The 26,611-nt window shown below is 44.2% G+C and overlaps 1 protein-coding gene across 1 annotated transcript in view; it reads left to right on the top strand.

The window, feature by feature from the left end:
• The window catches only part of LOC137376052 (calcium/calmodulin-dependent protein kinase type II subunit alpha), a 292,806-nt gene that overhangs the window by 212,799 nt on the left and 53,396 nt on the right, over positions 1–26,611 (top strand). Inside the window, exons 7-8 of the mRNA XM_068044036.1 lie at positions 17,553–17,655; positions 22,221–22,304. Of these exons, the coding sequence (XP_067900137.1) occupies positions 17,553–17,655; positions 22,221–22,304 (187 nt within the window). The remainder of the gene's footprint in view (positions 1–17,552; positions 17,656–22,220; positions 22,305–26,611) is intronic.

The following is a 26,611-nucleotide window of genomic DNA, read 5'->3' as shown; positions in this document are numbered from 1 at the left end:
GGAAGCGGGGAGTGAGCGGCTGGAGAGCGGGATGGCACTGAAACCTCACAGAATTATGGAGGGTGTGTAGCACTGTCAGAGGTGCTGTCCTTCTGATGAGACTTCAAACAGCGCAATGTTCTTTGTGTATCAGACATGTCCATTGTGTGCTGCCATGTGTTGAAGTTGCTTTACATAATAAATTGAGCAGCCCCATCTTTAATCCTGACAGCAGTTTGACGTTTAAATGGATTAGGCTGCATTTGCGCATGTGCTAGTACAGCGCCACCTAATGGATGCGTTGTTAGCAAACGCAGCCTTCATTTTTTGCAATACCCTTTGATGTGGCATCTTATCAAATGCCTTCTGGAAATCAAAGTACAATACATCCACCAGTTTCCCTTTATTCGCAGCACATGTAATTCCCTCAAAGAACTCCAATAAATTGGTTAAACATGATTTCCCTTTCACAAAACCATGCTGACCCTGCCTGATTACCTTGAATTTTTCGAAGTGCTCTGCTATAACGTCTTTAAAGCAGCTTCTAACATTTTCCCTAAGACAGATGTTAAGCTAACTGGCCTGTAGTTTCCTGCTTTCTGCCTCCCTCCCTTTTTAGAGTCATAGAGTCTTACAGCCGACGATAATCCCACCTGCCTGCATTAATTCCATATCCCTCAATGCCTTGCTCATTCAAGTACCTGTCCAGATGCCTCTTAAATGTTGCTACTGTTCCTGCCTCCACCACCTCCTCAGGCAGCTCATTCCAGATACCCACTATTCTTTGTGTGAAAAATTTACCCCTTTGATCCCCTTTAAACCTCCTCCCTCTCACCTTAAATCGATGCCCTCTAGTTTTAGTCACCCCTACCATGAGAAACAGACTCTGGCTATCTACCCTATCTATGCCTCTCATAATTTTATATACCTCTATCAGGTCCCCTCTCAGCCTCCTTCGTTCCAGGGAAAACAGACCCAGCCTACCCAATCTCTCTTTATAACTCAAGCCCTCCAAACCAGGCAACATCCTTGTCAATCTTTTCTGCACCCTCTCTAGCTTAATCACATCTTTCCTGTAGTGGGGCGACCAGAACTGCACACAGTCCTCCAAATGCGGCCTAACCAACGTTATGTACAATGGTAACATGACGTCCCAACTGTTGTACTCAATGCCTCGGCCGATGAAGGCAAGCATGCCATACGCCTTCTTCACCACCCTGTCTACCTGTGTTGCCACTTTCAGGGAACTATGTACTTGCACCCCAAGGTCTCTCTGCTCAACAACACTTCCCAGGGCCCTGCCATTCACTGTATATGTCCTGCCCTGGTTTAACTTCCCAAAATGCATCACTTCGCACTTGTCTGCGTTAAATTCCATTTGCCAATCCCTTGCCCACTTTCCCAGTTGATTTATATCCTGTTGTAACCTGAGACAACCTTCTTCACTGTTCACTATACCACCAATTTTGGTGTCATCTGCGAACTTACTAATCATGTCCCTTACATTCACATCCAAGTCATTAATATATATGACGAACAACAGAGGGCCCACCACCGATCCCTGAGGCACACCACTGGTCACCGGCCTCTAATCTAAAAAACAACCCTCCACTACCACCCTCTGCCTCCTATCACCAGCCAATTTTGTATCCAATTTGCTAGTTCACCCTGGATCCCATGTGTTCGAACCTTCTGGTCCAGCCTACCATGCAGGACCTTGTCAAAGGCCTTGCTAAAGTCCATGTAGATAATGTCCATCACTCTGCCCTCGTCAATCCTCTTGGTCACCTCCTTGAAAAACTCAAATCAAATTCGTGAGACATGATTTTCCACTCACAAAGCAACGCTGACTATCCCTAATCAGACCTTGCCTTTCTAAATGCATATAAATCCTGTCTCTCAGAATCCCTTCCAATAACTTTCCCACAACTGATGTAAGGCTCACTGACCTGTAGTTTTCTGGCTTATGCCTGCTGCCCTTCTTAAATAAAGGCACAACATTAGCTATCCTCCAGTCCTCTGGCACCTCACCCATAGCTAACAATGATACAAAAATCTCTGCCAGGGCCCCAGCAATCTCCTCCCTTGCTTCCCATAGCATCCTAGGATACACCTGGTCAGGCCCTGGGGATTTATCCACCTTAATGCGCTTCAAAACCTCCAACACCTCCTCCTTTGTAATGTTGATATGCTCCAGGATATTGCTGTTCCCTCCCTTGAACTCACTAGCTTCCATGACTTTCTCCATGTAAATACAGATGAGAAATATTCATTTAAGACCTCGCCCATTTCTCGTGGCTCCACACTAGATTACCACACTGATCCTTAAGGGGACCTACTCTCTCCCCAGCTACCTTTTTACTCTTAATATACTTATAGAATCTTTTAGGATTCTCCTTTATCTTATCTGCCAGGGAAATCTCATGGCCCCTTTTCGCCCTCCTAATTTCCTTCTTAAGTGTAGTCCTACATCCCCTATACTCCTCGAGGGACTCGCTTGATCCCAGCTGCCTATACCTGACATATGCCTCCTTCTTTGTCCTGACCAGACCCTCAATATCCCTCGTCAACCAAGGTTCCCTAAACTTGCCAGCCTTGCCCTTTAATCTAACAGGAACATGCCGGCCCTGAACTCTTCCTATCTCACTTTTAAAAATCTCCCACTTGCCAGACGTCCCTTTACCTGTAAACAGCCTCTCCCATTCAACTTTTGAGAGTTCCTGTCTGATGCCGTCGAAATTAGCCTTCCCCCAATTTAGGACTTCATCCTGAGGACCAGTCCTATCCTTTTCCATAACTATCTTGAAGCTAATAGAGTTATGGTCACTGGTCCCAAAGTGCTCCCCCACTGACTCATCAACCACCTGCCCAGCCTCATTTCCTAAGAGGAGGTCGAGTGTAGCCCCTTCTCTAGTATGGCCATCAACATACTGCTTCAGAAAACTATCCTGGACACACTTAACAAATTCTTCCCCATCTGATCCCTTAGCACTAAGGCAGTCCCAGTCAATATCAGGGAAGTTAAAATCACCTACAATTACAACCCTATAATTCCTACACCTATCTGTGATTTCCCTACATATATGCTCCTCCACTTCCATCTGACTATTGGGGGGCCTATAGTATAATCCCATCAAAGTCATCACCCCTTTCTTATTTCTAAGTTCTACCCATATGGCCTCGCTACACGTTCCCCCCGGGATACCCTCTCTAAGTGCTGCCGTGATGTCCTCCTTAGTCAATAGTGCAACACCCTCTCCTCTCTCACCTCCACCTCTGTCACGCCGGAAGGATCGGTACCCTGGAACATTGAGCTGCCAGGCCTGCCCATCCCTCAACCACGTTTCTGTAATAGCTATAATATCACAATCCCATGTACCGATCCATGCTCTGAGTTCATCTGCCTTACCCGTAAGGCTTCTTGCATTAAAGTAAATGCAGTTTAGCTTACCAGACCTTCCACATTCCCTGTCCTGCCCCTGCCCGGCCTGTCAAATGGACTTGCTTGCTTTAACCTCTACATTTGCCTCAACTATCTCATCGGAGAGACTACTACTTTGGGTCCCACCCCACTGCAAGATTAGTTTAAACCCTCTCGAGTAGTACTAGCAAACCTCCGCGCAAGGATATTGGTCCCCTTCCAGTTCAGATGCAACCCGTCCCTCTTGTACAGGTCACCTCTGCACCAGAAGAGATCCCAATGATCCAAGTAACTGAAGCCCTCCCGCCTACACCAGCTCTTCAGCCATGCATTCATTTGCCTAATCCTCCTATTCCTACCCTCACTAGCACGTGGCACAGGGAGTAATCCTGAGATTACAACCCTAGAGGTCCTGCTTTTTAACCTTCTGCCTAACTCCCTATATTCACTTTGCAGGACCTCATCTCTCTTCCTGCCTATGTTGTTAGTACCAATATGGACCACGGCCTCTGGCTGCTCACCCTGCCCTTTCAGAATGTCCTGCAGCCGCTCCGAGACATCCTTGACCCTAGCACCAGGGAGGCAATATACCATCCTGGAGTCTCATTTGCGGCCACAGAAACGCCTATCTGCACCCCTTACGATAGAATCCCCTATCACTATAGCTCTTCCACCCTTTTTCCTTCCCTGCTGTGCAGCAGAGCCCTCCGTAGTGCCACGAACCTGGCTGTTGCTGCTTTCCCCTGAGAGGTCACCCCCCCCCAAACAGTATCCAAAGCAGTATATCTGTTTGAGAGGGGGATAGCCACAAGGGACTCCTGCACTACCTGCCTACGCCTACTACTCCGTCTGGTGGTCACCCATCCTTTTTCTGCCTGTGCAGCCGTTACCTGCGGTGTGACCACCTCACTAAACGTGCTATCCACAACGTCCTCAGCATCACGGATGCTCCACAGTGAATCCACCCGCAGCTCCTGCTCCGTTATGCGGCTAGCCAGTAGCTGCAGATGAATACACTTCCTGCACAAATGGTCAACAGGGACACTGGAAGCATCCCTGATTTCCCACATAGCGCAGGAGGTGCATATCACGGAGCTGAGCTCTCCTGCCATGACTTACTCTTAGATTAATTAATTACTCTCTGAATTAAAAAATACTAATTACACTAGGGGCCTTGTTCTACTCACTGCAATCTAAAGTCCTTAATAAGTTACACTGAATTTAAAAAAACACTTTAGTAGTACTCACCTTATCACCAGAGGTTTTTTCTCAACAAAAAAAAAAATTCCCCTTTTTTTAAGATATCTAAATGCACTAACAGCAGTGACTCACCAACCAATCACCTTGCAATAAACTCCTTTTGAATAAAGGAGTTACATTCGCTATTTTCCAGTCTGACAGAACCTTCCCCAAATCTAGGGAATTTTGGAAAATTAAGACCAACGCATCAACTATCTCACTAGCTACTTCTTTTAAGACCCTAGGATGAAATCAAACAGGACCCGGGGACTTGTCAGCCCACAGCTCCAACAATTTGTTCAGTACCACTTCCCTAGTGATTGTAATTTTCTTGAGTCCCTCCCTCCCTTCCATTTCCTGACTTACAGCTACTTCTGGGATGTTACTTGTATCCTCAATAGTGAAGACCGATGCAAAATACCTGTTCAGTTCATCTGTCATCTCTTTATTATCCATTATTAAATCCCCAGACTCACTTTCTATAGGACCAGCGCTCACTTCGTTAACTCTTCTTTTTAAAATATCTATAGAAACTCTTACTGTCTATCTGTATATTTCTAGCTAGCTTTCTCTCATACTCTAATTTTATCTTCCTTATCAATCTTTTCGTCAGTCTTTGCTGCTTTTTATATTCTGTCCAATCTTCTGACCTGCCTCCCATCTTTGCACAATTATAAGCTTTTTCTTTAAGTTTGATACTATCTTTAACTGTTTTGCTTAACCATGGATGGTGGATGCCCCCCTTGGAATTGTTTTCTTTCTCGCTGAAATGTATCCATTCTGTGTATTCTGAAATATTCTCTTAAATGTCTGCCACTGCATCTCTATTGACATATCCCTTAACCTAATTTGCCAGTTTACTTTAGCTAGCTCTGCTTTCATGCCCTCATAATTGCCCTTATTTAAGTTTAATATACTGGTCTTGGACCCACTCTTCTCTCTCTCAAACTGAACGTAAAATTCAATCATATTATGATCGCTGCTACCTAGGGGCACCTTAACTATGAGGTCATTAATTAATCCTGTCTCTTTGCACAATACCAGGTCTAGTATAGCCTGCTCTCTGGTTGGCTCCAGAATGTACCATTGCAAGAAATGATCCTGAAAACATTCTATGTACTCATCTAGGATTCCGCTGCCCATCTGATTTTTCCAATCGATATGTCGATTAAAATCCCCCATAATTATCGCTGTACCTTTCTGACAAGCTGCCATTATTTCTTCTTTTATATCCCATCCAACAGTGTGGTTAACATTAGGTGACCTATACACCACTCCCACAAATGACCTCTTGCCTTTATGATTTCTCATCTCTACCCAAACTGCTGCTGCATCCTGGCTTCCTGAATTTAGGTCATCCCACTCTATTGCGCTAATACCATCATTAATTAACAGAGCCACCCCTCCACCTTTTCCTAACTTCCTGTCCTTCCTAAATGCCATGTACCTTTCAATATTCAGGTCCCAATCTATGTTATCCTGCAGCCATGTCTCAGTAATGGCTATCGGATCGAACTTATTTATTTCTATCTGCGCTATCAGTTCATCTGTTTTATTTTGAATGCCGTATGCATTCAGATACAGAGTCTTTAGTTTTGTCTTTTTATTATTTTTGTAACTTCTAGCCTTATCTGTTGATTTACTCTTACATTTGTATGCTCTGTCCCTTCCTGTCACAGTCTGTCTATCATTTCCCATATCCTCTCTTGCCTAGTCTCTACTCCTTGATTTACCATATCTTCCCGAATTTGATCCCTTGCCCACACTATTCAGTTTGAAACCCTCTCTACTTCCCTAGTTATGCGGCTCACTAGAACACCTTTTGAAATTTTCATACTTGTTTTCAAATCCCTCCATGGATCTGCCCCTCCCTATCTCAGTAACCTCCTCCAACTCCACAACCTTTGAGATTCTTGCACTCATCTAATTTTGGCCTCTTGTGCATCCCTGACTTTAATCACTCCAACATTGGCGGTCGTGCCTTCAGCTGCCTGGGCCCTAAGCTCTGGAATTCTTTCTCTAATGCTCTCCACCTCCCTACCTTATGTGGACAACTTGCACTTATTAGTGCACCTTTAACATATAGCACCTTTAATGGAGTAAAACATCGCAAGACACTTCACAGGAGCGTTATTGAACAAAACCTGACACTGAAGGAGGTAATAGGACAGGTGACCAAAAGCTTGGTAAAAGAGGTAAGTTTTAAGGAGCATCTTAAACATGAAAAGAGAGGTAGAAAGGTGGAGAGGTTTGGGGGGGTGGGGGGCGGTGGGGAATTCCAGAGCTTGGGGCTGAGGCAGCTGAAGGCACGGCCACCAGTGGTGGAGCAATTAAAATCAGGGATGCAAGACGCCAGAAATAGATGAGCGCAGAGATCTTGGAAGGTTGTAGGGCTGGAGGAGGGTACAGTGATAGGGAGGGGAGGGGGGGGGGGGGGGTGGGGTGGCGCAGTGAGGCCATGGAGGGATTTAAAACAAGAATGAGAATTTTTAAAATCGAGGCATTGTTTAATCCAAAGTCAGTGTAGGTCTGTGAGCACGAAGGTGATGGGTGAATGGGACTTGGTACAAGTTAAGATATGGGCAGCAGAGTTTAGGATGACCTCAAGTTTACGGAGTGTAGAAAGTTGGAGGCTGGCTTGGAGTGCATTGGAATAGTCAAGTATAAAGATAATAACATCCTGGATGAGGGTTTCAGCAGCATATGAAGGGAGATAGGGATGGAGTCAGGTGATGTTACAGAGGTGGAAATAAGCTTAGTGATGGGGCAGATATGTGATCGGAAGCTCATTTGGGTGTCAAATATCGAGATGGCACAGGCAGTACTACATGGCCTCCTACTGTGCTGTATGAATCTATGATAACAACAATGTGAATTTATGTAGCACTTTTAACAGAAACATGTTAGAATAAGGGGGTGAAGCCTCTTCTCTCTTGACCACGTAGAAAAAGTTGACAAATCACAACTCAGTCTCTAACGATTATTGGGCCACAACAAGGAGTTAGAAATCCCTGATAGAGGGGTCACAGGTCAACTGGGGAATAAAACCCAACCTGGTGCAGTTGAAAGTGCTGTTCTGGCAATCACCAATGGGGATATTGTTGGATGTTTAACATGTCATTCTGCAATGAGTTCAAATCACACTCCAGAGACTTGAGCACAAGGACTAGGCTGATGCTTCCAGTACTGAGCCCTTGATGTAAAAGATCCTAAAGAAGGGGGGCAGTTTTCCCTGGTATCCCCTAGGTAGCAGTGATCACAACATGATTGAATTTCACAACCAGTTTAAGGCTGAGAAGAGTGGATCTGAGACGAGAGTTTTAAACTTAAATAAGGGTAATTATGAAGGTTTGAAGACAACTGGCTAAAGTAAACTGGGAAATTAGGTTAAGGGATAGGTCAGTCAAGATGCAGTGGCAGACTTTTAAGGAGAAATTTCATAACACTCAGCAAAGATACATTCCAGTGAGAAAGAAAGACTCTAGGGGAAGGATGCACCATCCGTGGCTAACTAAGAAAGTTAAAGATAGTATCAAATTGAAAGAAAAAGTGTACTATTCAGCAAAGAGTTGTGGCAGGTCAGAAGATTGGAAATAATATTTTAAAAAGTAAACAATGACTAAAAGAATAATGAGAGATAAATTAGAGTATGAGAGAAAGCTAGCTAGAAATATAAAAATGGATAGTAAGAGTTTCGACAGGTATTTAAAAAGGAAAAGAGTAAGTAAATTGAGTGTTGGTCCTCTAGGGAGTGAGTCTGGGGAATTAATAATGAAAAATAAAGAAATGGCAGAGGAATTAAACAGATTTTTTGCATCTGCCTTCACTGTAGAGGATACAAATAACATCCCAGAAATAATTATGAATCAAGAGTTGAAAGGAAGGGAGGAACTTAAAATAATTACCATCACCAGGGAAAGGGTACTGAAAAAATTATTAGAACTAAAGGCTGACAAATCCCCAAGTCCTGATGGACTTCATCCTAGGGCCTTAAAAGAAGTGGCTGCTGAGATAGTGGATGCATTGGTTTTAATTTTCCAAAATTCCCCAGATTCTGGAAAGATCCCATCAGATTGGAAAATAGCAAATGTGACTCTGCTATTCAAGAAAGAAGGAAGACAGAAAGCATGCAGCTACAGGCCAGTTAGCTTAAAATCTGTCATCGGGAAAATGGTGGAATCTATTATTAAGGAGGTTATAGCAAATCATTTAGAAAGTTTCAATGCAATCAGGTAGAGTCAACATGGTTTTGTGAGAGGGAAATCATGATTGACTAATTTATTAGAGTTCTTTGAGGAAATAACAAGCAGCATGAATAAAGGGGAGCCTGTGGATGTGGTGTACTTAGATTTCCAGAAGTACATTTGACAAGGTGCCACGTCAAATGTTACTAAACAAAATAAGATCCCATGGTATAGGGGGTAGCATATTAGCATGGATAGAAGATTGGTTAGCTAACGGGAAACAGAGAGTACGCACAAATGGGTCATTTTCAGGTTGGCAAGCTGTAACTAGCAGTGTGCAATAAGGATCAGTGCTCAACTATTTACAATCTATACCAATCACTTGGATGAAGGGACAGAATGTATGATTGCTAAATTTGCTGATGACACAAAGATAGATAGTAGAGTAAGTTGTGAAGAGGACATAAGGAGTCTGCAAAGGGATATAGAAGGGTTAATGAGTGGGCAAAGGTTTGGCAGATGGAGAGTGTGAACTTGTCCACTTTGGCCAGAAAAGCAACATATTATTTAAGTAGAGAGAGATTGCAGAACTCTGAGATGCGGAGGGCTCTGGGTATCCTAGTACACGAAACACAAAAAGTTGGTATGCAGGTACAGCAAGTGATTAAGAAGGCAAAATGCAATGTTGTCGTTTATTGCAAGGGGAATGGAATACAAAAGTAGAGATGTTTTGCTACAGTTGTACAGGGCATTAGTGAGACCACATCTAGAGTATTGTGTACAGTTTTAGTCTCCTTACTTAAGAAAAGATATAATTGTATTGAAAGCAGTTCAGAGAAGGTTCACTCGACTGATTCCTGGGATGAGAGGGTTACCTTATGAGGAAAGGTTGGACAGCTTGGGTCTGTATTCATTGGAGTTCAGAAGGATGAGAGAAACATATAAGATCCTAAGGAGACTTGACAGGGTGGATTTTGAAGGGATGTTTCCCCTTGTGGGAAATACTAAAACTAGGGGGCACAGTTTAAAAATAAGGGGTCTCCCATTTAAGACAGAGATGCGGAGAATTATTTTCTCGCAGAGGGTTTTGAGTCTGTGGAACTCTCTTCCCCTGAAAGCATTGGATGCAGGGTCATTGAATGTTTTTAAGGCAGAGGTCAACAGATGTGTCCTGGCCAATGTTTATTTCTCAGTCAACATCAGTAAAAACAGGATTATCTGGTCATTGATCTCATTGCTGCTTGTGGGAGCTTGCTGTGACCAAAATGTTGCTATATTTTTCCACAACGAAAACCATTTCACTGGTTGGGCAGAGGAGAGAGGACTTTGCGTGATCTCTAACGGTATTGTACCCAGTCTGGGAAGCAAACTGAGAATGCCCAAGTTAATTTCATGTGGGATCCTCTTTCGCCAGACAGAGATGAGTTTCACCCTTCGTGATGGGTTAAATTTGAAGCCTACTCTCAAAGGCGAAAGAGTCGAGGGGCAAAACCTAACATCACCAGGGTGGTAGCAAGATGGACTGCCCATCACACCCTCCCTATTATAAACTGAGCCCGTCATATACTCCACATCATCCACATCCTCCCTGTTACACATCCCGCCTGTCCCAGACCCCCATACCTGTCATATATCCTGCTTGATGTTTCCATCACACAAAGGGTAGTTAAAATCTGGAACTCTCTTCCCCCGAAAAGCTGTTGATGCTGGGGGTAAACTGAAAATTTCAAAACTGAGATTGATAGATTTTTGTTGGGTAAGGGTATTAAGGGTTACTGGACCAGGGTGGGTAGATGGAGTTAAGATTCAGATCATCCATGATCTAGTCGAATGATGAAACAGGCTCGAGGGGCTGAATGGCCTCCTCCAGTTCCTGTGTTCCCTCCCACTGAAGTTGAATTTCATCTCCTACTAAACCACTACCAGCCTAAGCTCCAGAGTTTTAATGGTTAATTTATGCAGAAATTCACTGGAAGCCTTCAATTTCCAACCTGCATTTACTCTGCACTCTGGGTTAATTAGCTTCTCGATCTTTGACAAGCTGCTGATACATGGGGGAGGCTGTCCATATGACACTGCTAGCTAATTTGCATAGTCCCACTCTACATCTGAACAAACAAAACAGCACTCAGATTTAAAGCTACAATCCCTCGATAATTTTCTTCCCTTGAGTCGTGCAATTGATTTTGCCCCTAGTCAACAATAATTTGCATTTATATAGCACCTCGAACATAGCAAATCATCCCAAGGTGCTTCACAGGAGCGGATATCAAGCAGGATTTGTCACTCAGCCACTTAAGGATATATTAGTTTTGACCAGCTGAGTATTTCCAACACATTTTCTGTTCTATTTCAGATTTCCAGCATTTTGCTTCTATATCAGGTCAGGTGTTGGTCGAAGAGGTCTGTTTTAAGAAGCGTATTAAACGAGAGGGAGGCAGAGAGGTTTAGAGCCCAGGCAGCTGAAGGTACAGGTGCCAGTGGTGGAGAGATGAAAATCGGAGATGCTCTAAAGGCCAGAATTGGAGGAGCGCAGAGATCCCGGAGGGTTGTAGGACGAGAGGAGGATATTTCTAAACCTAACTGGGGAGTCGTCTTACCTTTGGAAAAGGTTGAGAGTTCAAACCCTACTCCGGGACTGGAGCACAAAGGACTCCCCTCATCCATCTGTTGTGGGTCCTGAAGTGTTTCAGACACAAAGGCTGAATTTCTGGGCCTGAGTGGATCATTCTCTCTTTGTACACACCGCCCAATTGTTCCTTTAATATTGACTTAAAAATAGTGCAGCATCTACGACTGCCCACTTTCTGCCACAGCTAGAGGGGAAAATCAGCCTTGAAGTGAAGACAAAGGCAAAATACTACAGATGCTGGAAATCCGAAATAAAAACAGAAAATACTGGAGATGCTCAGCAGCATCTGTGGAGAGAAAAACAGAGTTGACGTTTCAGGCAATGACCTTTTATCGGAACTGAAGAATGTTCGGGGTGTTTTTAGCAAGTACAGAAGCAAAGAAAGGCAAGGGGGGAGATGAGAGAAAAGAATAAAAGAGAAGGTCTGTGATAGGGTGGAGAGCAGGCACGATCAAATGAAAATAAGGATCTTAAGAATCTTAAAATAAATAATAATGTAAATAAGTATTGAAAGTAATTAATGAATTAAATATAATTAACTAAATAATTCAATACATAATTATTGGACAATTAATCGCAATAATTTCTCTGTCATTGGAGTGGGTTAGCGCAGTGTCTTAACACTGAAATCACATTTATGGATTATTTTGCCCTTTTATCATCAGTATTACAACTGGGTGATAACAAATTGCAGCTACCATGTCACTTAGATTTACACTACAGAAGGAGGCCATTGGCCCATTGTGTTTGTTCTGCCTCTTTGAAAGAGCTATCTAATTAGCAACATTCCCTCCCCCACTTTCCCCATAGCTCCGCAATGCTTTCCCTTTCAGGTATTTATCTAATTCCCTTTTGAAAGTTAATATTGAATCTGCCTCCGCCACCCTTTCAGGCAGCACATTCTGAATCACAATAACTCGCTGTGTAAAAAAACATTCTCCTCATCTCTTCTCCAGATGAGATCACCCGAACCTCGCTCCCATTGACTTCTAATCATGCAGGGTGTAAATAGCTAGAACTGCTCTTTCAGCGGGCAGTAAAGGTAAATTAGCTCCCCACTGCTGCACTTTTATTGTGCAAATGCTTCGTATAGCCCCTTGAATTTAGAAAAATAAGGGGTGATCTAATTGAAGTGTTTAAGATGATTGAAGGATTTGATAAGGTGGATAGAAATTATTTCCTCTGTTGAGTGAGTCTGAAGGCCTAGCCATAAAATTAGAGCTAGATCATTCAGGGGTGATGTCAGGAAACACTAGAAATCTGGAATTCTCTCGTCCAAAAGAACTGTTGAGGCTGGGGGGGGCCATTGGAAATTTTCAAAACTGAGATTGATAGGATTTTTGTTAGGCAAGAGAATTAAGGGTTATGGAACTAAAGTGCATAGATGCAGTTGTTATGTATTGAAACAATGGGCAGCCTTTAAAGAGGAGATAGTTCGGGTACAGTTGGGGTACATTCCCACAAGAGGGAAATGTAAGACAAACAAGCCTGAGGACCCTGAATGGCAAAAAGAGATAGAGACTAAGATGAAGCAGAAAAAGGGGGCATACAGCCAGTGAGAACCAGGCTTAATAGAGCAAGTTCAGAGGGAAAGTAAAAAGGGAAATAAGAGAGGCAAAGAGACAATATGAGAAGAGACTGACAGCTAACCTAAAAGGGAATCTAAGAGTTTTCTATAGCCATATAAATAGTAAAAGGGTAGTAAGAGGAGGTGTGGGGCCGATTAGAAACCAAAAAGAGGATTTATACATGGAGGCAGAGGGCATCTGTCTTTACCAAGGAAAAAGATGCTACCAAATTCATAGTCAAAGAGGAGGTAGTTGACATACTTAATTGGCTAAAAATTGATAAACCTGAGGTATTAGAAAGTCTGGCTGTACTTAACGTTGACCAGTCACTTGGTCCAGCTGGGGTGTATCCTGGGATAATGAAGGAAGTAAGGATGGAAATTGCAGAGGCACTGGCCATAATCCTCCAAACCTCCTTAGATACAGGGGTTGTGCCAGTAGACTGGAGAATTCCAAATGTTACACCCTTGTTCAAAAAGGGTGTAAGGGTAAATCCAGCAATGACAGGCCAGTCAATGTAGCCTGGGTTTTTTTTATTAATTCATGAGATGTGGACATGCCAGCATTAATGGCCCATCTGTAATTGCCCTCGAGAAGGGTGGTGGGAAAGCTTTTAGAAATGATAATCCAGGATAAAAACTTTTTCACCTAGAGGGTGGTGGGTGTCTGGAATTCACTGCCAGGAATGGTGGTGGAGGCAGAAACCCTTAACTCTTTTAAAAGGTACCTGGACATGCACCTGAAGTGCTGTAACCTGCAAGGCGACAGACCAGGTGCTGGAAGGTGGGATTAGATTGGGCAGCTAGATTTTTCAGACAGCGCAGACACGATGGGCTGAATGGCCTCCTTCTGTGGTTCTGTGGTTCTAAAATTACCAGTCACTTGGACAAATGTGGATTAATTCAGAAAAGCCAGCACCACTTTGTTAAAGGCAAGTCGTGTTTAACAAACTTGATTGAGTTTTTTGATTAGGTGACAGAGAGGGTTCATGAGGGTAATGAGGTTGTTGTGGTGTTTGTTAAATTGCCACATAATCGACTTGGCAGAAAAGTTGAAGCCTATGGAATAAAAGGGACAGCGTTAGCATGGATACAAAGTTGGCTGAATGACAGCAAACAGAGAGTGGTGAACGGTTGTTTCTCGGACTGGAGGAAAGTATACAGTCGGGTGAACATCAACAGTGAACATCAACGCAAGCTCGCGGAACAGCATCTCATCTACCGATTAGGCACACGACAGCCTGCCGGACTGAACATTGAGTTCAATAATTTCAGAGCATGACAGCCCCCCATTTTACTTTCATTTTTAGTGATTTTTTTTCTTTCTTTTTACATTCTTTTTTACATTTTTTACAATTTTTTTTTGCATTTATTTCATTTCATCTTAGTTTGTTCAGTTTGCTTACTCACTGTTTTTTTCAGGTTTGCACTTGCTGCTGTTCAATATTCAGCGTATTAACACCTAATTTGTACTAATGCTTTGTCTTTCAACACACCATTAACATATTGTTTGCCTTTGCTCCGTGACCTTTTGGTCAGCTATGCGGCCTGGTCCAATCTAGACTTCCTTTGTTATCTCTTGCCCCACCCCCACCTCACTTGCTCATAACCTGTGATTTTTCTAATATTTGTCAGTTCCGATGAAGGGTCACTGACCCGAAACGTTAACTCTGCTTCTCTTTCCACAGATGCTGCCAGACCTGCTGAGTGGTTCCAGCATTTCTTGTTTTTATTTCAGATTTCCAGCATCCGCAGTATTTTGCTTTTATATTAGTATACAGTCGGGTCTCCGCAAGGGTCAGTACTAGGATCACTGTTTTTCTTGATATATATTACCGACTTGAGTTAGGTGGCAACACAAAATTTGAAAGTATTGTGAACTGTGAGGAGGATAGTGATAGGCTTCAAGAGACATAGACAGGCTGGTGGAATGGGCGGACACATGGCAGATGAATTTTAATGCAGAGAAGTGTGAAGTGATATATTTTAGTAGGAAGAAGGAGGAAAGTCAATATAAAATAAAGGGTACGATTCTAAAGGGGGTGCAGGAACAGAGGGACCTGGGGGTATATGTGCACAAATTGCTGAAGGTGGAAGGGCAGGTTGAGAAAGAAGTTAATAAAGCAGATGGGATCCTGGGCTTTATAAATAGTGGCATCGAGTACAAAAGCAAGGAAGTTATAATGAATCTTTATAAAACACTGGTTTGGCCAAAACTGGAGGATTGTGTCCAATTCTGGGCACCACACTTTAGGAAGGATGTGAAGGCATTGGAGAGGATGCAGAAAAGATTTACGAGAATGGTTCCAGGGATGAAGGACTTCATTACGATAATAGATTGGAGAAGCTGGGGTTGTCCTCTTTAGAGCAGAGAAGGTTGAAAAGAGATTTGATAGAGGTGTTCAAAATCTTGAGGGTTCTGGACAGAGTAGATTGGGAGAAACTGTTCCCATTGGAGGAAGGATCAAGAACTAGAGGACATAGATTTAATTGATTGGCAAAAGAACTAACAGCAAATGGTTAGGATCTGGAATGCACTGCCTGAGAGTCTGGTGGAGGCAGATTCAACTGTGGCTTTCAAGGGAATTAGGTCGGTACTTAAAGGGAAAACATTGCAATGCTATAGCATTGGGGCGGGGGAGTGGGACTAGCTGGATTGTACTTGTGGAGAGCCAGCACTGGCTCAATGGGCTGAATGGCCTCCTTCTGTGCTGTAACCATTCTATTCTATTTAGATCAGCCATGATCTAATAGAATGACGGAATGGGCTCAAGGGGATGAATGGACTGCCCCTGTTTCTATGTCCCTATGAATTTGCTTTGACTGGTGGTTTGAAAGGAGGCTCAAGTTATCACAGATGCAGTTTTTAGCCTGTTTCTATTTAGCCATTTCTTGTGCTTGTGACTGGGACTCATGTTCATTAATGTTTTTTCTGAAGTAGCACTTTGAAATTGTGACTGCGTTCCAGGCAGGTTTGATGTAATCATTACAGGCAATGGTGAGAAAATGTGCAAAACTCTGACCCTCATATGTTGATAAGGGCAGGCATGCAAAGCAATGCAAAGTAATATGGAAAGCTTATAAAGGAGGAAGGATTATGCAGACAGCGTGTGTCAGAGATGTTAATTGAATTCCAAATAATGACCTGGTGCGAGATGGTCTTCTCCTGTTTAGTTGATAATCTGATGATTATAGTACATTGATGCACTTACACTGAATGCAGAATGTGACAGGCCAACACTCTGGAAACATCATGTAACTGACAGACTTGTTAATTTCACTGCCGTCTACCATTTGTTAATGTCCTCTCCTGCGTTTTTTGACTAATTGCTCAGTAACAACAAACAACCATTTGCATTTATATAGTGCCTTTAACATAGTAAGACATCTCTTGTCACTTCACAAGAGCCCAAATCAAATGGTAAGTTGACACTGAGCCACATTAGTAGATATTAGGACAGATGACCAAAAGCTTGGTTAAAGAGCTAAGTTGAATGGAGCATCTTAAAGGAGGAGAGAGAGGTGGAGAGCTTTAGGGAGGGAATTCCAGAGCTTAGGGCAGACACCTAAAGGCACAGCCACCAATGGTGAAGTCATGAAAATTGGGGATGTGTAAGAGGCCAGAACTGCAGGAGTGCAGAGATCTCGGAGGATTGTAGGACTGGAGGAGGTTACAGAAATAGGGAGGGGGCGAGGCTATGGAAGGACTTGAACATAAGAATGAGATGATAAAATAGTATCAAGTTACTCAAGCAGATTGTGTCTCTGAGTTTCTTTGTACATTATGACTTGATCCTCGGGCAGAATGTTTTATCAGAGGACTTCAAGCAAACCTCTGAGATTCCCCATGGGCGGTTGGAGGGTTGTGTTGAGTGCTCGGAATCCCAGACCTGGATTTGTACAAGTGCTGTCATCAATCTACAGTCTGAACTGATGTCCAGATAACTAATATGTACCCTTGCCAAAATGAGAAAAAGTACTTGCATTTATATAGCTCCTTTTATGATCTCAGGACGTCCCAAAGCGCTGTACAGCCAATGAAATACTTTTTGAAATGTACTCACTCTTGTAGGCAGCCAATTTGTGCACAATGAGCTCCTCAAAAAGCAGCGAAATGAATCACCATGCCATGGGATCTTTTATGCCCACCTGCGAGGGTGACAGGACTTCAGTTTAACATTTCATCCGAAAGACAGCACCTCTGACAATGCAGCACTCCCTCAGTACTGGCACCAGGAGTATCAGCCTGGATTATAGGGTTCATGTCTCTGGAGTGGGGCTTGAACCCACAATATTCTGACCCAAACCCTGGCATCAATGGGGGAAAGATAGTGGGGAAATATTTAAAGGAGAGTTGGGTAGATACCCAAAAGAGCAGGCAATTGCAAAAGATTGTATCTGGGAGCAAGCACTTATTGTCACAAGTTGACTTGCATGAACCCGGGAATCGAGTGGATGAAAGGTTTAACTCATTAAATAGGTCTTCCTCCGTTTAATTTACCAATGTTGCCCCTTTCTTTCCGACTCCAGCCTGAAAACCTGCTCCTCGCATCCAAGACTAAAGGAGCTGCCGTGAAACTTGCAGACTTTGGCCTGGCTATCGAAGTTGAAGGGGACCAACAGGCTTGGTTTGGTGAGTAGCCCAACACCTGAAGAATTGTCCAAACACTGTTGCTAATGCTGTGGCCATATTTCCACTCTGCTAGCAGAGATGCCAGATGGAATCCAATCCACTTGTTGCCCCACAGTCCTCGGCCAATTTCCGGGGCCAGGGGTCAACCAAATTGTTCGGGTGGGTATCCATTTACACAGCAGCTGGTGTTGGTGGAGGGCGGCATTCACTTCAGGTAAGAGGTAGGGCGCGTTGCTGAAGTCCCTTTGAATGGTGTAAAACCCCTACTGCACCCCCTTAGCCTGACCGCACACCAGAAACATCGAGTTTGCAGCAGAGAAAGAAGCCATTCGGCCCAACAGGTCCATGCTGAAGTTTATCCTCCACACGAGCCTCCTCCCACCCCTCATCATCTCACCCCATCAGCATAATCCTGCATTCCTTTCTCCCTCATGTGTTCATCTCACTTTCCCTTAAATGCGTTTATGCTATCCACCTAAATTACTCCTTGTGGTAGTGAGTTACACATTCTCACCACTCTTTGGGTAAAGCTACATCCACCAGGACCACAGCTGGGAGATATAGAACTCTCCAGATCAGCAATGCCACGTACCTGGAAGAGTCACATTCGGTTCCAATATTGTTCAGTTTTTGTAAAGGTAGTCTCAATTCATTCCATCTTCGCTGCCTTCGGAGAATACTTGGCATCAGGTGGCAGGACTATATCTCCAACACAGAAGTCCTTGAAGCGGCCAACATCCCCAGCTTATACACACTACTGAGTCAGCGGCGCTTGAGATGGCTTGGCCATGTGAGCCGCATGGAAGATGGCAGGATCCCCAAAGACACATTGTACAGCGAGCTCGCCACTGGTATCAGACCCACCGGCCGTCCATGTCTCCGTTATAAAGACGTCTGCAAACGCGACATGAAATCGTGTGACATTGATCACAAGTCGTGGGAGTCAGTTGCCAGCATTCGCCAGAGCTGGCGGGCAGCCATAAAGACAGGGCTAAATTGTGGCGAGTCGAAGAGACTTAGTAGTTGGCAGGAAAAAAGACAGAGGCGCAAGGGGAGAGCCAACTGTGCAACAGCCCCAACAAACAAATTTCTCTGCAGCACCTGTGGAAGAGCCTGTTACTCCAGAATTGGCCTTTATAGCCACTCCAGGCGCTGCTTCACAAACCACTGACCACCTCCAGGCGCGTATCCATTGTCTCTCGAGATAAGGAGGCCCAAAAGATTGATGGGGATTTTTTTACCCTGGTTTTCGAGCCTGCCCTGAAGGTGTTATCTGCTGTGAGAGTACAGTTGAACAGGCAGCAGTCAAAGTCTGCTAACTCATCCAAATATCCCTTCGTGTTTGTACTATTGTGTCATTTGGCAGCATCACAGTCCACACATGAACCCATTTCAACCAGTGCCATGGAGCAGGAATCCTGACAGATACCTCCTTTCCTTAGCTTGCGAACATTGCCCCATTGCACCCTGGCAAAACTGGTGTCAATGGGAATCAGGGGAAAACTCTCCGCTGGTTGGAGTCATACCTAGCACAAAGGAAGATGATTGTGGTTGTTGGAGGTCAATCATCTCAGCAATAAATGCTGGCCTAGCTAATGACGCCCACATCCCCTGATAGAATAAAAAATAGTTAAACATCGGAGAACTCAGCATAGACTGGATACTGAATCTGGGAATCTGTTAGGGTTGTATTCCGGGAGGTTTCTCTATTATTCGTTTCATAGGATGAGGGCATCGCTGGCAAAGCCAGCATTTGTTTCCCATCCCTAATTGCCCATGAGAAGGTGGTGGTGAGCTACATTCTGGAACCGCTGCTGTCCATGTGGAGTAGGTACACCCACAGTGCTGTTAGGAAGGGAGTTCCAGGATTTTGACTCAGCGTCATTGAAGGAATGGTGATATAGTTCCAAGTCAGGATGGTGTGTGACTTGGAGTAGAACTTGCAGGTGGTGGTGTTCCCATGCATCTACAGCCCTTGTCCTTCTAGGTGGTAGAGGTCGCGGGTTTGGAAGGTGCTGTCTGAGTAGCCTTGGTGCATTGCTGCACTGCATCTTGTAGATGGTACACACTGCTGCCACTGTGTGTCGATGGTGGAGGGAGTGAATGTTGGTGGACGGGGTGCCAATCAAGTGGGCTGCTTTGTCCTGGATGGTGTAAAACTTCTTGAGTGTTGTTGGAGCTCCACCCATCCAGGTAAGTGGAGAGTATTCCATCACATTCCTGACTTGTGCCTTGTAGATGGTGGACAGGCTTTGGGGAGTCAGGAGGTGAGTTACTGGCCACAGGATTCCTAGCCTCTAACCTGCTCTTGTAGCCACGGTATTTATTTGGCTACTCAAGAGGTAAGGTGAGAGTGACTGCTCTTGACATCAAGGCAGCATTTGACCGAGTATGGCATCAAGGAGCCCTAGCAAAACTGGAGTCAATGGGAATCAGGGGGAAAACTTTCCGATGGTTGGAATTGTACCTAGCGCAAAGGAAGATGGTTGTGGTTGTTGGAGGTCAATCATTTCAGCTCCAGGACATTGCTGCAGGAGTTCCTCAGGGTAGGGTCCAAGGCCCAACCATCTTCAGCTGCTTCATCAATGACCTTCCTTCAATCATAAGGTCAGATGTGGGGATGTTCGCTGATGATTGCACAATGTTCAGCACCATTCGCGACTCCTCAGACACTGAAGCAGTCCGTGTAGAAATGCAGCAAGACCTGGATAATATCCAGGCTTGAGCTGATAAGTGGCAAGTAACATTTGTGCCACACAAGTGCCAGGCAATGACCATCTCCAACAAGAGAGAATCTAACCATCTTCCCTTGACATTCAACAGCATTACGATCGCTGTTGAATTCCCCACTATCAACATCCTGCCCGAGGATCAAGTCATAATGTGCAAAGAAACTCAGAGACACAATCTGCTTGAGTAACTTGATACTATTTTATCATCTCATTCTTATGTTCAAGTCCTTCCATAGCCTCGCCCCCTCCCTATCTCTGTAACCTCCTCCAGTCCTACAACCCTGCGAGATCTCTGCACTCCTGCAGTTCTGGCCTCTTACACATCCCCAATTTTCATGACTTCACCATTGGTGGCTGTGCCTTTAGGTGTCTGCCCTAAGCTCTGGAATTCCCTCCCTAAAGCTCTCCACCTCTCTCTCCTCCTTTAATGCTGTTGAATGTCAAGGGAAGATGGTTAGATTCTCTCTTGTTGGAGATGGCCATTGCCTGGCACTTGTGTGGCACAAATGTTACTTGCCAATTATCAGCCCAAGCCTGGATATTATCCAGGTCTTGCTGCATTTCTACATGGACTGCTTCAGTGTCTGAGGAGTCCCAAATGGTGCTGAACATTGTGCAATCATCAGCGAACATCCCCACATCTTTTACTTATACTTTTTTTATCCAGATTTATTTTTAAACTAGTGGGAATTGAATTCATGTTCTCGAGATTATTAGCCCAGTAACAACAGTAACTTACATTTGTATAGCCCCTTTCAAACAATTAAACAACCCAAGATGCTTCACAGAAACGTTATCAAGCAAAATGAGACACCGAGTCACATAAGGAGATATTAGGACATGTGATCAAAAGCTTGGTCAAAGAGAGGTTTTAAGGAGTGTCTAAAAGTGAGGAGATAGAGAGGTGGAGAAACCAGTTCAGCTGAATGGCCTGTTTCTACGCTGTAAATTCTATGTAATGTGTTTCTATTCACAGATAGAATCAGCACTGTGCTGTGTAAATATTCACACCAAGCTGTGTGATAACCATACAACAGAAACAGTCAAACTCTAGCAGGGGCATCTGATGTAAGTGTGTTCTGGATCCAAAGACACCTCTAAGTTGTTATTAGAGCTCAAGTTGTCATCTGAAACAAAAACAAGAAATGCTGGAATCACTCAGCAGGTCTGGCAGCATCTGTGGAAAGAGAAGCAGAGTTAACGTTTCGGGTCAGTGACCCTTCTTCGGAACTCAGTTGTCATCTGTTTGTTAGACAACAATTTGAATTTATATGGCACCTTTAACAGAGTAAAACCTCCCAAGACAATTCACAAGAATGTTAACAGGCAGAATTTGACTCCGAACCACGTAAGGAGATATTAGGACAGGTGACAAAAAGCTTGCCAAAGAGGGAGATTTTAAGGAGTGTCTTAAAGGAGGAGAGGGAGGGGGAGGGGCTTAGGGAGGGAATTCCAGAGCTTAGGGCCGAGGCAGCTGAAGGCACGGCCACCAATGGTGAAGTGATTAAAATCAGGGGTGTACAAGCGGCCAGAATTGGAGGAGTAGAGAGATCTCAGAGGGTTGTGGGGCTGGAGGTGATTACAGAGATAGGACGGGGTGAGGCCATGGAGGGAATTTGAAAACTAGGATGAGAATTTTAAAATCAAGGCATTGCCGGAATAGAGCAGTAGATCAGTGAGCACGTACAGGACTCCAGCCAGAGCGGACAGGAGCAGCAATGGCCATTTCTAGGATGGGGAAAAGAAAGGAAGTGGGGAACTGAGTGTCATTTAATTTAATCTGCTCGAGATGTCCCACTGTCTCTCCTTTCACTCTCTCCCTTGTGTTTACAGGTTTTGCTGGCACCCCTGGGTATCTCTCTCCTGAGGTATTAAGGAAGGATCCCTACGCTAAGCCTGTGGACCTGTGGGCTTGTGGTAAGCAGATGATGATTTCTCCAGGGGTTATAGTATTGTGTGAGTTTGTGGGAGTCACTAAGCTAAATTAAGCTTATGACAGTGGGAGTGAAGAGTCGTCACAAATATTTTCACAGCAACTCCCTGTAAAAGGAAGAAAAATATTTGTGAGTTCATCACCCATTCTGTGTCGACCAAGGTCTTTATTATTGTAGAACCAGGAGTCTCATGGGTGATAGGCTTGTTACCCAAGGGACATGAGGTGTTTGGGGCTTGGGCGTTCCTCAAGCTTGCTTGCACATTGACTGTATTTCCACAGGAGTCACTGACTATTGGTTCCTCACTCAGCTGTGGCTCAATGGTTACCACTCTCATCCCTGGATCTGAAGGTTGTGGGTTCATCCGGCGCTCCTGAGATTTGAGCAAAAATACCAGAATGACACTCCAAGTGTCAGTATTGAGGGAGTGCTGCACTTTCAGAGGTGTTATGTTTTGGATGTGACATTATACCAAGACCCTGTCTGCCCTCTCAGATGGATATAAAAGATCCCATGGCCACTATTTTGAAGTCAACCAGGGAAATTCTGTCGTCCTGGCCCAATATTGATCCCGCAACCAATATCACCAAAACAGATGATCTGGTCATTATCTCATCATCCCTCCCTATCTCTGTAACCTCGTCCAGCTATACAAACCTACAAGATCGTTTTGATTTCCCCCCTAATTCTGGCCTCTTGTGCATCCCCTACATTCTTCACAACAAGATGCCTTCAGTTGCCTGAGCTCTGGAATACCTCCCCAAACCCCTCTGCCTGTCTCTCCTTCTTAAAAGCCTTTTTTTAATACCTGTCTCTTTGACCAAGCTTTTGGTCACCTGTCCTAACATCTCCTGATGTGACGGTGTCAAAGTTTGGCAGATAATGCTTCAATGAAGCTCCTTTGAACACTTCACTATAGTAGAGGTGCTATATTAATATTCACTGTACCCTATCATGGACTCTACCCACTCATTTAATCTCCAGATAAAGTTATGGATAAACACTCAATGATTACCAAAGAGATCCAGAATAGTCATCCATTGTCACATCTCTACTATTCATTCCTGCTCTCCTGCCCTACTGCTTGCTGTCTTCCCAGTCACATAGGAGATACTGTGCCCTCAAATACCATACATACAAACATATGAATTAGGAGCGGGAGTAGGCTATTCGGCCCCTCAAGCCTGATCTGCCATTTGATAAGATCATGGCTGATCTGATTGTGGCGTCAACTCTACTTTCCTGTCTACCTGCTATAACCTTTGACTCCCTTGTCAATCAAGAATCTATCTAACTCAGCTTTAAAAATATTCAATGACCCTGCCTCCACTGCTCTCTGGAGAAGAGAATTCCACAGACGAACGACTTCCTGAGAGAAAAAAATTCTCCTCATCTCTGTCTTGAATAAACCCCTTATTTTTAAATTGTGTCCCCTAGTTCTAGTCTCACCCATAAGAGGAAACGTCCTCTCAGTATCTACCCTGTCAAGTCCCCTCAGGATCTTATATGTTTCAAATAAGATTGCCTTTAATTCTTCTAAGCGCTAATGGATACAGTCCCAACCTGTCCAATCTTTCCTCATAAGATAACCCCTTCGTCCTTGTATGATTAGTCAGTGGGAAGAGACACTCTCTCTGATCTTCCCTGAACCGTGTTGGGAAATATTTTCCCTCCACCTGATTCTACATCACAGCAAGAATGCATATATCTTCACTACAATTTGAGAAGGATCAAGAAATGATGGCAATCTTGTCAGTCTGTAATGGGTTAGATCTTGGCTTGAACAAATTGTCCCATCACATTGCCCCCACTTCACAATACATCATATACACACACCAATAAGTTGCCCCATCGCATTGTTCCTACTCACAAAGGATCACAGTCAGACTCCAATTCACTGCTGCTTTGAACTATTTCCATTTACTATTTATCTTTTGTGATGCATCATGGAGTCGAATAGTCAGATGGCTATCTAGCCTCACATGTCAAAAATGGCCAACTGGGTGAAGGGCTGGAGGATTCCAGCTGCCCATGGAACAGTATCCCAGCAACGGCTGATGCTTTCAGGAAAAGGGACCACCCTGAAAGAACAATTGGAGTCGGGTGAAATTCGCCATGTGTGGCAGCGCAGAATGCAGGATCGCGAATTGTCCGCCCACCATCTTCCATTTAGGTGTGTGGATAAGAAAATTGGGCCAGGTGTAAAATGGACTGTCGATTCACAATCACCTGTTGCAGTCTATACAGCCACCATCCCTGCTGGAATCTTATCTCCTGATAAGTTTATTGATTCATTTAGGGTGAGGCTCTCTGGGGTTGTTGAAATAAATTTAGTAATCTTTCATATTTGCTTTGCGGGAGCTTTGCTCAATTAAGGTAATGGTTTCCCCAGTGGAAAATATTGTAAAGTTATCTGCCAATCTCAATACCCTGCAGTAAAATTGTATTAGTCTTTTCCTGCATAAAGATTGAAATAAACGTGGAGATTAAAGTAAACTTGTGAAGATTTGATATTTTGGTTAAACAATTCAGCAGATGTTTATTTTACAGACAGACAAAAGAGAAATGAATGCTTGAAGGGAGAGAAATGCAGGGCTTTGGGGAAAGAGCAGGAGGAGTGGGACTAATTGAATAGCTCTTTCAAAAAGCTGACACAGGATCAATGGGCTGAATGGCCTCTTTCCAGGCTGTTTCATTCAATGATCTGCAAAATCAAGGGGTTTAGTGCTCTGACAGTGCAGCATTCCCTCAGTACTGCTGCTCTGACAGTGCAGCGCTCCCTCACTACTGCCCCTCCAACAGTGCAGCATTCCCTCAGTACTGCCTCTCCGTCAGTGCAGCACTCCCTCAGTACTGTCCCTCCGACACTGCAGCCCTCCCTCAATACTGCCCCTCCAACAGTGCAGCGCTCCCTCAGTACTGCCCCTCCAACAGTGCAGCGCTCCCTCAGTACCGCCCCTCCAACAGTGCAGCACTCCCTCAGTACTGCCCCTCCAACAGTGCAGCACTCCCTCAGTACTGCCCCTCCAACAGTGCAGCACTCCCTCAGTACTGCCCCTCCGACACTGCTGCACTCCCTCAGTACTGCATTGGAGTGTCAGCCTAGCCTTGTGTACTCAAGTCTCTGGAGTGGGGCTTAAACATTAAACTTTCTAACTCAGAGGCAAGAGTGCTAGCCATTTTTCCTTCTCATAGAGTAATTGAATCATAGAAACATAGAATATTTATGGCACAGAAGCACAACTTTCAGCCCATCATGTTGGAAGCTCTATAGCGCATCTCTATAAACTCTTCCATCATTGTTTTCAAATCCCCCTGTATCCTCACCTCCTCCCCATCTCTGTCATCTCCTCCAGCACCACAACCTTCCGAGATCTCTGAGCTCCTCTCATTCCTGCTTCTTGTGCCTCTCTGATTTTAATCCCTCCACCACTTGTGACAATGCCATAGAGACATGGGAACACAGGAAATAGGAGTAGCAGTAGGCCATTTGTCCCATCGAACCTGCTCCTGCCATTCAAACAGATCATGGCTGATCATCGACCTCTATTTTTCCCCTCTATCCCTTGATGTAATTTGTATCCATAAATCTATCGATTTCTGTCTTGAACATGCTCAATGATTGAGCTTTCACAGCCCTCTGGGTAAAGAATTCTACAGATTCACCACCCTCTGAGTCAAGAAATTCCTCCTCATCTCAGTCTTAAATGGCCTACCCCTTATTCTGAGACTGTTCCCTGGTTCTAGACCCACCAGCCAGGAGAAACATCCTATCCACATCTACCCTGTCACGCTCTGTAAAAATTTTGCAAGTTTCAATGAGATCACCACTCATTCTTCGAAACTCTAGAGAATATCGGCCCAGTTTCCTCAATCTCTCCTCATAAGACAATCCCGCCATCTGGTGAACCTCCGTTGCACTCCCTCTATGGCAAGCATATCCTTCCTTAGATTCAGAGACAAAAATTGTACACAATACTCCAGGTATGGACTTACCAAGGCTTTATAAAATTACAGCAAAACATCTTTATTCTTGTACTCAAATCTCCTTGCAATAAAGGCCAACATACTATTTTCCTTCCTAGAATTATAGAATCATAGAACAAATGCAGCGTAGAAGGAAACCATTCAGCCCATCGTGTCTGCTCCAGCTGAATAAACTATCTGCCCAATCTAATCCCACCTTCCAGCACCTGGTCCATTGACTTGCCGGTTGCAGCACCTCAGGTACATGTCCAGGTACCACCATCATTCCTGGCAGCGAATTCCAGACATCCACCACCCTCTGGG

Source organism: Heterodontus francisci, chromosome 12 (genome assembly GCF_036365525.1).
Source record: "Heterodontus francisci isolate sHetFra1 chromosome 12, sHetFra1.hap1, whole genome shotgun sequence".
NCBI classification, from domain to species: Eukaryota; Metazoa; Chordata; class Chondrichthyes; order Heterodontiformes; family Heterodontidae; genus Heterodontus; species Heterodontus francisci.
Note: the sequence above shows the minus strand (reverse complement) of the source record. Positions and strands in the feature narration are given on the sequence as shown.